The 11,425-nt window shown below is 29.8% G+C and overlaps 2 protein-coding genes across 2 annotated transcripts; both read right to left on the bottom strand.

The window, feature by feature from the left end:
* Nucleotides 1-2,206: 2,206 nt before the first annotated feature.
* On the bottom strand, nucleotides 2,207-4,521 carry LOC110664138 (dynamin-related protein 4C). Its single transcript, XM_021823704.2, has one exon. It carries the CDS (start codon nucleotides 4,365-4,367, stop codon nucleotides 2,385-2,387), a length of 1,983 nt encoding a protein of 660 aa, XP_021679396.2. The 5' UTR covers nucleotides 4,368-4,521; the 3' UTR covers nucleotides 2,207-2,384.
* A 5,116-nt stretch (nucleotides 4,522-9,637) lies between these two features.
* LOC110664140 (probable WRKY transcription factor 29) lies at nucleotides 9,638-11,211 on the bottom strand. Its single transcript, XM_058138695.1, has 3 exons — nucleotides 10,721-11,211; nucleotides 10,503-10,616; nucleotides 9,638-10,309 (listed from the first exon to the last, which is right to left on the bottom strand). The coding sequence occupies exons 1-3, from the start codon at nucleotides 11,107-11,109 to the stop codon at nucleotides 9,850-9,852; spliced, it is 963 nt and encodes a 320-aa protein (XP_057994678.1). The 5' UTR covers nucleotides 11,110-11,211; the 3' UTR covers nucleotides 9,638-9,849.
* Nucleotides 11,212-11,425: the final 214 nt, after the last annotated feature.

Genomic DNA, 11,425 nt, shown 5'->3' with positions numbered 1-11,425 from the left:
TTTACCCACTTTTATTCTCTTAAGTGCTTCATTTACTTCTAAAGATCTAATTCTTCTAGTATAATTCACATTCTTTTCTATTGTTCTATAATCTATATTTACGCTATTACCATTTTGACTATTATTAAAGAGATCATTAAAATAATTTCTCCATCTTTCTTTAATGTCCTCATCTTTCACCAACACTTTTCCTTCTTTATCCTTAATGCACCTAACTTGATTGAGATCTTGACATTTCCTTTCTCTCCTCCTTGCTAATCTATAAATATCTTTCTCCCCTTCTTTAGTTTCAAGTTTCTCATATAACTTTTCAAAGGCCTGTGCTCTTGCTTGGTTAACTGTCTTTTTTACCTCTTTCTTTACTATCTTGTACTGTTCATATGCCTTATTATGATCAAATTTAGGTAATTTCTTATACTATTCCTTTTTTCTCTTCACTGCCTTCTGTACTTCCTCATTTCACCACCATCTCTCTTTTGAGGGTGGTCCATATTAAACATATTAAATGAACTCAATGTTTTTTTTTTTTTTTTTTTTTGTCTATAGAGATAACGTAAACACTAAATTTTTAACTATAAAATTTGACATTTTAATAAAATTATAGTAATTTTATTCAAACTCTTTATTTTTTATAAATACTATGCATATATTTTTTATATTTCATGTGAAATCTCAAATGAACTCAATGTATTAAAGCCTAAGGTAGGTTAGACATACATGATAGTAATTTAAAAAAAAATAAATAAATCTTTAGTAACTGCTAAAAGTTTTCTTTACATTTGATAAAAATACATGGTATGAACGGAACATTTGCTGTCGTCACCAGGAGGAAAAAGGCTCCCTAATAAAAATATATATATATATATATATGGAGAGTCGGTTGTGCCACCGACTTGCAAGAATTTGACAATCGCGACGTTACGTGAAAATAACGGAAAAATCAAAGTGAAAATCTATTTTTATTATTTTAAAATTTGTTTAATATTATTATTAAAGTTATTATATAAAAAAAATATAACCTTTTTCAATTTATTAATTGAAGAACATTAGAAATTAATATTTTAATTATAAAATTCAAAATAAAAATAATTTAAATATTATTATTTAATAATTTTAAAAGGAAGAAAACACATTTTTTAATTATTCAAATTCAACCCGAATGAGGCCTGGTCTCCGTCATCCCATTGGCCAAAATAGATCCAATTAAGAATCGGTTTAACTATTAGATGTATTAGGCATATTAAAAAATAATATTTTTTCCTTTTAAAAAATTAAATTTTTTTTATAATATAAAGAGTGAATTCTATGTAATTATAAGAGATAGTATATATATATTTGATATACCTAATAATTTTTCTTAAAGATCTATTCAATTTTTGAATCGAATTGAGATCCACTTGAATTCAACTCAAAATTAGCCTTAATTAATAATTAAATATATTTTATATTTAAGTAAGTATTTATATAAAAAAATTCAAATAATAGATATTCATTACTCAATGTGTAAAATTTAAATTAAATTTAAACACGCTATGAATATTTTTTTTAAATTCAATTTTATTATAAACCTTATTAATACTATCAAAATCTATCCTATTGAAATTGATTAAATCAAATACCTACAAAAATTTGATATATTACCGTCCCTAGATAAAACCTAGTGCGATTTACCTAAAAGAATTAGCATAATATAAATAAAAAAAAAAAAGGAAAGATAGCATGATTAATATATTTCTAAATTTAGAGATACAAAGCGCAGAAACCAAGTACTTCTAAAAATTTTTTTAAGGTAAATTCATTTCAGTTCTCATATCAATAGTTTGATGTATTGTTGTGTTATTTAATAAACACTAGATATTTACTTTTTTTGCTTCGCGCAAAGTCGCCAACTATATTATAAATATATTTTATATTTTTTTAATTTTTTTAAAATATTAATTGTTTATAAATTTTACAATAAGATTTTTTAATTAACAAATATTTTAAATTAATTAGGAGTGGACGAGGTAAAATGAAATTTTTATTTTATAAAAATCTTGAAGTGGTAAAATTATTATATAAAACACTTTTTATCAATGTTAATTTTATGATTAATTTTAAATTATTAAAATAAAAATTGTAAATGCTAAAATTATATAAATAAAGATTTAGATTTATCAATGTTGAATTTTTAGCCTCTATTATGATTTTTTAAAATGGAGGAATCACCAAATCAAGAGGTCAACATCTTCATATAGAGTAAGTAATCATACAAAAGCACAAGGAAATATCATATGGAGTCATGGGGTTAAATGCTCAAACCCTTCCCCTAAAACAAAATACAAACACTTTTAAATACTAATAAACTAAGAACACACAAAAGAAGGATAAAGAGCGACTCTACTCTAATCACTATATGTAGCAATTTTGTCCATGATATTTCCCAAGACCTTCTTGGACTCTCCAAGCAACTTGATGCTCTTGTTCAGCTTCTCACGTTTAGCAGCAATTGAGGGCGATTCCTCCATCATTCTTCCTATTACATCTCCTTGATTACTCATCAACTCGCTGATGATCTCCTTTTCCATCTCTTTGTTTACAAGATTTTGAACACTGAACTGCAAATGCAGAGCCATAGATTCAACCAATCTCCTCAATACAATCATCCAGTAAGCAGTCATTCTCATCTTCAGGTCAAAAGCTTGATGCAGAACATTCTGATATGCTTTGATATGCCCAGCTTCAACCTCTCCAATACCTTCAATCTTAACCTTAGAATACCCTTGTGTCAGGATTAACCTGAATATTGTGTCCTGTTGGTTCATGAGCTTGCTCCATTCACTCATGTAGTCAGGACTGCAAGTGTAATCTGTCATCTTCTCCATTTGAATGATTTCTGTAACCCAACTGATAGACTGCTCTTTCATTTTTGATATAAGATTTTTAGCCGCTCCGCTGGTAGACAATTGAAGCTGATGGTAATTCTCCGAGTGATGCCTCAAAACAGATAATACTACACTTTCAATATAAGCCCATATTTTTTCAACGAAATCGATAGGCATTCTTGATATCCCATCAACTTTTCTCTGCAGAATACTCAGGAAGGCACCGTGAGGAAGGAAATTTGGCAGTTTAATCCCTCTGGATTCCTCAAGGACACGAATCTCCTCCACTAGGAAGTTCCTTGTAGGGTCACTTTCAGAGCAGTTATGAAGTTCATACGAGTAAAGGTTGAGCATTTCAACCAATCTAGCAGTACAATGCATTTGATGATCATTAAGGTACTCATCGAACTCTCCTCTGATAAGGATTTTCCTGAGAGACTCCTTGGCTGATCCAACAATGCCTATGAAAGCTGTCATGGCTTCAGCAGGTGAGGAAGGGGTCCTAGGCATCTTATTCAGCTCTGAAATGCTTGCGTTCAGCTTTTCATTAATGCTTCTCGCTATATCTGGCAAGCACTTGGCTATGATAGTTGCTTGAATTTGAGTCAGTTTTTGAGCCAGAAATGGAATGCCCACCATAGATTTATCAATCCTGGAGAGAAGTGGATGATTTTTGAACAATTGAGCTTCTTCCTTTCGCGCATCCTCAAAAGATTCATCACCAATTCGATTCTTCACACAAACATAACCCAGGCCTATATTCAAATCATCTGCAGCAACCTTCTCAAGCAGCCCTTCAGGTGCCTTATCGGACTTGGTGACCACAGCAAGAGTTCTTTCACCAGTCTTGTCCACTTGTCGTGACATCCTAATGGATTCACAAGTGGGAAAATCCACTGTTGCAGATAAAACATTTAGAATGATACTCTCTTCAGGCCTTATATACTCCGTGATAATACCTGCAATCTGCTCGTAAATATCCTCAGGCTGACCATGAACAGGAACTCTAGTGATTCCAGGGAGATCAATCATTGTAAGATCAGGAATACCTTTCTTTTTCACAACCAGAGTTAATGGAGTGTTTGATATGCCCTTTCCATCGCCTGCAATCTCATCAGTGGCAAGACTAATAGCATCTGCAGCGCGGGCTTCATTAGTGTATACTTTTTTGCCATTAAACTCCAAAAAAACCTCTGGTGTGGGAGTTGGCCGGTGTTGCAGCCTCATTACAAGGGGCACTCTGGTGCAAATGCCCTGGCCACGGGGAAGGTTGATACCGGCTAATGATTCAAGAACGCTTGATTTGCCGGAAGATTGATCCCCAACAACAACGATGGTGGGGAGCTGTATACCTTCATTCATGATCTTGAGGTGCCTAAGCTTATCAACTGCATCAAGAAGTGGACGAATATGATCGTTGTAGGATGATACGAGGGGTACATGGGTTTCCATATTTGCATCTTCATATTCCACAAGATCTGGTCCATTTGAGAAATGAGCCATTTTCTAGGAAAGAAAGAGAAAGAAATAGAGAAATTTTGGTTTTGGTGATGGAGTTACAAGAGCTCAAAGAAAAACCAAGAGAGAAACGTGTAATTGGAGGACTTGAAACTATGTGGGATGGAGTACAAATGAAGTAGGAAGAGAGAATTTATAGAAAGAGGGTAACACCCCATTTCGGCAAAAATTATATAATGAAATTGATGCATGGTTTTATTATAACCATTGAATGCGATGGGTTCTATTATAATTATTAATTATAATTAAATTATTGTACAATGGTTGCATTAAATAAAAATTCTCCTTTTAGAGAGGAATAAAGTAAAATTTTATAAAGTATGATTTTTTAAGATTTTCAAATAATTTTTTAGTATTTGAGAAGAACGAAGATTTTTTAAATTATTTTAAGATTTTAAAGAGATAATATCATTAACCTTCTAATTTAATAAATTAAAAAATAGAGATTTTTTAGAAGTTCTCAAAAACCTCTAAAAATTATATTTTAAAAAACCTTCTACTCCCTCTTCAAGGTTTTTAAACATTAACAAGACCTTATATTACTTTACAAAAATTTCTCCTAAACAAAGGCTAAGTGGAGGAGAAAAACACTGGTATGGTATAACTTAAAACTATTGTGATTTAAAAAAATATATTTTCTTAATTTAAATGATTTTCTTAATTAAATAAAGATTTATTTTCTATATATTTTAAATTTTTTATTTGGGTTGATTTTTTTTTTTGCAAAGACCAAAAAAAATATTGGAAAAAATTAAAAAGACCAAGAAAAATTTAAATTTTTTACAAAACACAAATCAACACACATGAAACTCACTACAATTAATTGTTACAATAAAATCACTATAATACATCAATTTTATTATATAAATTTTCTTTTTATTTTTTTTATCTGAACTCAAATTATTGTACTTAACTACTTAAGCATGGAGGAAATGACCCCTTCAGGAGGAAGGAACGACGAGTTAAGACCAAGGAATGAATAACTTTACACAAGAAATTTGCTTCATTTATATTTATAAAGAAAAAAATATTATTAGTAAATTTAATTTAATTAATGTTGTTAAAATCATTTTAAAACTACCAAATTTTAAATTTCAATTAAAATATTATTTACATGATTTACGCAACCATAAATTCTATTCAAATGCATGAATTATACTAGATCTATCGTTTAAAATCCATTCCATGTTTTTTAAGAAGATTATGATTAAAAGATGGGAGTACCTATTTCCATAATTTAATAACTTAATTTATTTGAGTCACAAGTAAAATAACTTTTAAATGATACTTTGAGATCCCACATCGGATGTGGAGTATGCGTGTATGTAGGTTGTTAAAATTGTCATACTTTTAATAGCAATCCATTCATGTCACTAACCTGTGTGTGCATATGTTCTATCTATCGACAAAAAAAAAGGTACTAAGTAAAAATAAAGGAAAGCTGAGTATTCCAATGTCGCCCTGATATCAAAGAAGAACTGTTATTGTAGGAACCCAACCGAAGTTATTTTACCATTTTGGTTTGGTTCTGGTTCCTCATCAAGAACCGAACCAGAACTGAACCGAAGAATCGATTTTATACATATATATTTTTTATATATTTTAGATATATTACATAGTTTCAATAAAATTAATATATATATTATATGCAATTAAGATGGTTGTATATATAACTTAATTTGTTATTAATTATAAGTGTATATATATAACCCAATATTAACTCTTATTATTTTTAACTATAAATACATTCAATTATTTTATAGTCATTAATTATCTTATTAAATCACTTTTCCATCACATAGTATACTTTCTCACTAAAATTTATATAATTAAAAAATAGGTAAAAGATAATAAAATATATTTATTAAGATATATTTTATGAAGTAACTTAATTTATGTATATATTATTTCATGAGATTGAATTATGACCCACTCAAAATATCATGCAATACGAATAAAATATTTTTTGAGGTATGTGGTCATAGAGCATTGGCCAAAACAATATTTAAGAGTTAGTGTTAATAATTAAATTTATTAAGTTTAAAATTACAATAGTTATCTTATTTTTAATTTGAAAAAGTTTCAATTATAATCTACAAAATGTTTATAAACAACATCTACTATATTAAAATTAAATTTATTTTTAATACTTATTATTGTGAATCAAAATTTAAATTAGTAAAAATTGTATATTGTCCAACAAAACTTTAACTTCAAATAGTTGAATGATAATATAATAAAGAATTTCTCTAAAACAAAAAATTATGTTGTTTTGTGCTCTTGATTTAGGTTACATTAATCTTAACTCGTATTATACTAGTTGATTTACGGTTATTTTATAATTTGAATGGTTATGACTTATTATGTGTAGAATCCAGCGCTTACCACCGTACCAAAAGCTTAAGTTTTTAACAGATGCGTAACTTTAACCCCTTATAGCGTAGTAGTCCAAGCGCCATAGGTTGAAGGGATCTGAATAGGATACTAGTGCACTGAGCTATCCCCTCTTAGTGCCAATAATCCACCCCCAGCACCTGTCAGGGATTCAAACTCATGACCTTGGTAGTGATACTAATTGTAGGATCAAGCACTTTCAGAAGTTTAAACTTTTAGTAGAGGTACAACTCTAATCCCTTATAGTATAACAGCTTAAGCGTCATAGATCGAAGGAACCTGGACAGGACACGAGTCCACTAAACTATCCCCACTTAGTGCCAACATTATGGATATTTTGTGTTATCTTGTATTTTTATGTAATAATTGTTAGTTTAATTTTAGTATTTATCGTGAGTGAGTTAATATATTTATGTTACTTTATTAATATATTATTTGGATATTAGTATTATTATTTTAATATTATTACAATCATTTTTATTGATATTTTGATGTTAGAAATATATAATTATTTTTATTCTTTTAAAATAATACTATAATTTTAAGTGTAAGAACTGATAACTAAATCAAATTGAAATCGAAAGCAAAACCAAAACTAGAATCGAAAGCACTTAAAACTAAACTGGAACTAAAATTCGGTTCCTCTTTTGGTTCCAAAAAATGAAAGAATTGAAGTTCGATTTTGGTTCTGATTCTTACAAAGAACCTAACCGGAACCGGAACCGAACCGAAACTGCACAGCCCCAGATTTCATATTGGATGTAGAGTGTGCGTGTGTATGGGTTATATAAGAACAACAACTTTGTTAAAATTACTATGGTTTTAACAGCAGTCTGTTCCTATCATTAACCCATATATGCGTATATTCTATCTATTGACAAAAAAATGCCTTTAAATAAAAATATTTAAATTTAATTGAAAATAATTTTTCATATTAGTAGCTATATTATTTCTTATTTTTATCTTTAAATGAAAAAAATAAAATAAAGAATATTAATTTTCTCTTTCATTTTTTTTTTAAATTACAATCACTAAGTTACATTTTTAATGACAAATTCATATGTTTGTTGCTATAAATATATTTTTATTAGTATTCAATCACTAAGTTTTTACCAGTGAATACTCCCTAGAACACAACATTAATTGTAATTCTGGCTTATATTTTGAAACTCTCTATTATCATAAAAATATATTTTTTTATAGTTTATAAAAAAATTAAAAAAAAAAAAAAAAAACCTCAAACTTGAGATTTTACTCATATCATATCACAAGTATGAAGTGGTTCAATTAATAAAACACATGATCAACAATTTAGTTGTATCATAATTTTTTTTATTCACAATTACATGGACTCAAGAAAAACTAAGTCGCGTTTTGCTAACAGTTAATAGTATTATTAATTTTGTTAACTTTTGTTTAAATAAAGTTGCTGATGTGTTTTAATATTATTGATGGTGCACCAACTCAACTCCAAAATATGGTATTCAAGGAGTATCCAATAATTTTCCAAAAAGGTATATTTACCGTGAGACAAAAGCCTTGGGGATGAGTACGCAAGTTAAAATCTATACAACTAAAACATAGCTAAGGTGGAAATGTCATCATAGGCAAGAAATACTTTTCTTTTGCCTCAATTTTCATGTTTATACCTGATGAACACGAAATTTCTGTTTCCTTGGGTATATATCATAATTTAATTGTAATATTTTTAGATCTAGTTAAATAATGAGTTAAACATATTAAATTATCTATTTAATGTGGTCTGATATACAGTTAAAACTAATAGAAGACTAATAGTCAGTGGATATTAACTATTGGTGCTAAACTAATTAAATAATTACTTATACATAAATGGTTATTTAATGGGCAGATATTTGGTATTTTCCAAATATTTGTAGGAGATAACGATGATGACTTTTAGATATGGGTCGGATTATGGATAAAATAGTGGTAGAGCAGGGGATGGGTGGTAGGTTACAAGTGGCTGCAATAAGTGGAGAGAAAGGTGTAGGGCAATTTCTTCTGGATAAAATCATGTGATTTTTATAGGAAAAGTTTAGTGCAACAACTGAAATAAGATGCATAAATTGATGTAGTGGGCAATTTCTTGATGCAGTAGACTTGATCATTAAGCAATTTTCTCTATAAGTAGAAGTGCTGGGTAACAACCAATTATTAAACACTTGAGAAACACAATATCTTAACTTTAATTTTTTATCATTCAATCATTTTCTTTTACATTTTTAAGTAATTTTTTATTTTTCGATTTAGCATCAAATTTGATTCCAATATTTTATTTTCAATTCAAGCACGTAATTTATTTTTTTCTACAAATATTTCAATTCCTATAAACAATTTCTTCAGTTTTCAATATAATTTATAATTTTCTTGTTCATATTTTAATTCATGTAAATTTGCTTTTTAATTTTCAATGTCAATTTATATTTTCTATATATATTTATATTTCAAGCAATCAGTCCATTTAATTTTCGATACATAATTTACATTTTTGGCAATTATTAATTTTCTCAAGGAACTAATTTACATTTTTATGTATAAATTTACATTTTCCAAGTGATTAATTTATTTTTCCCATAAAGCTTAGTTTATATTTCTTGTACAATTTTACTTTTCAATCCATCAATAGATTTAATTTTCCTGCAGAGCACAACTTACATTTTTAATGCACAAATTCAAGCACAAATTTCTTTTTTGCTGCACAAACTAGCATTTAAATTTTTCACAAGCGATTAAGTTTTCTTTAAATTTTTACAAAAATTGAATGAGTAGAGATGTCTGAGACACCCACAATCCTATGCACTTTCATTTCGCGTTAAAATCATATGTGAGGAAAGGCCGAATTAAGTAAAATCAATTTCCCTAGGAAACAACACGTTTAATTATTAAAACACAACGTATATATCATCACTTGTCTGATGTCTAAAGCCATCTTTTTGAAGGCGGATGGACTATTCAAATCAAAGATTACAAGAAAAGAATGTGGGAAAGAAAAGGAAGATCATGTACACTGCGATTGGCAAATCAAATGAATATGCCGTTTATTGAACAAAGACTAAACAACAGTAGCTGCTGAATGATGATCCAGAAGGAGTTGTTCAAAATCCTCTAAGCTTGGAAACAAATCGTCACTGAAGATTATATCTGGCATGACAATTTCATTGCTTCCAATATCTTCAAGAACCTGGTCTTCTTCTTCTTCTTCTTCGTCTTCTTCTTCATTTTTAATTTTCACATCTCGCAGCAATTCATCTTGATCTGTGGAAGCCATTGAAGAAGGAACTGTATCCAAACATTTATCTTCGATTGTTGACATGTTGGGTTCATTGGTTGCGGCTTGTTTAGCCAAGGAGGACTTAATTCTGGTTCTGCCAGCGAGGGAATTTCTGCGAGTAGGTTGCGCATGGCTGTGCTCAGCAGTGTAGGTTATGATGAATACTGATGGATCTGTACTACTTCTTTCTACTTGTTTTCTTGCCAAGCATCCTTTTAAACTGCTACACCTATAATAGCTCCTGTTTGTTGTTCAGCAAGGTAAAAGAAACGATTAATTAATGCAAAGTGAACCTTTGATATACCATTTCTAGGCTCGCCTTTTTGCCATATATAGATTGAATGATCATAATTATAGGATTTAGTTAGGTATTGAAATCTTGCTTAACTCAAATGGAGAAAGTGAGAAAGAAATGGAAAGGAAGGACCTTTTACCTTGGATATGGAGATCCCTTGATGGGTTTCTGCCCATATTTGCGCCAAGCCCACATATCAGATGAGAGACCATCTGACTTGACATGTTTAACCACCCTTTTCTGCTGATTCTTCCTGTTGAAACATTAATTTAAGATCTAAATTTCGAGGAAACTCTAACAAAATTGCGTTGAACTCCAATTATGTATATCAACAAAAACACATATAAATTTACGGACCTCCCTTTTGATTTGGCTGCCACTGAAGCATCATCACTTCTGCTTGCAGGAGTAGCAGATTCAGAAAGAGAGTGTTTCTTCTGCAGTTTCTCTGGCTCTTCGTCCTCACAGATGGGAATAGACATAGAACTTATGACACTAAGGTTGCTTTGGGTGGAAAGTGACTGCTGGTGCAACACAGGGTACAAGGGGTCGTAAATTTCTTCCTGTCTATAAAAATCAGTTGTGGATTCAAAGATTTCAGGGAAACTAAAAAGCTCATCTCGTTCAAGATTCAGAGGAGTGAACAGAGATGGTGGGTTGTTCACGATATTTGCAAAAGCTTCAGTAGTGGATCCGCTCACCACAGCTCGCAGATCCCAGTCTTCCATGAAAGCAAACTCACCCATCAACCAAGATGACAGTGTAAACACAGAAAGAAAAAGAGGTGCAGCCGCTGACTATCTGATTGATAGAAAGAAAATGGAGAGAGAGAGAGTACGAAGGTCGATATTAAAAGGTGGAGTTTATTTATATATATTGCAGAAGAAGACTTTTCAAAGCTACTGTGTTGGGAGTCTAATCCTTTTCCATTTAAACTGTTTTTTTTTTTTTTTTTATATTGACTTTGTTAAAATGTCAAAAGCATATCATGGACCAATAATTTGGAATTTTGTATTATGTGGTGGCATATATAATTATTTCTCATGATACAGCTGGCATATA

The sequence above is a fragment of the Hevea brasiliensis genome, chromosome 16 (assembly GCF_030052815.1).
Source record: "Hevea brasiliensis isolate MT/VB/25A 57/8 chromosome 16, ASM3005281v1, whole genome shotgun sequence".
NCBI lineage: Eukaryota > Viridiplantae > Streptophyta > Magnoliopsida > Malpighiales > Euphorbiaceae > Hevea > Hevea brasiliensis.
Note: the sequence above shows the minus strand (reverse complement) of the source record. Positions and strands in the feature narration are given on the sequence as shown.

Excerpts from the sequence above, each read along its gene's own strand:
- LOC110664138 (XM_021823704.2), bottom strand. The coding sequence starts at position 4,367 with ATGGCTCATTTCTCAAATGGACCAGATCTTGTGGAATATGAAGATGCA.
- LOC110664140 (XM_058138695.1), bottom strand. The coding sequence starts at position 11,109 with ATGGGTGAGTTTGCTTTCATGGAAGACTGGGATCTGCGAGCTGTGGTG. Across the intron at positions 10,617-10,720 it reads GCAGCCAAATCAAAAGGGAG|GAAGAATCAGCAGAAAAGGG; the intron begins GTCCGTAAATTT and ends ATGTTTCAACAG. Across the intron at positions 10,310-10,502 it reads AAGGGATCTCCATATCCAAG|GAGCTATTATAGGTGTAGCA; the intron begins GTAAAAGGTCCT and ends AACAACAAACAG.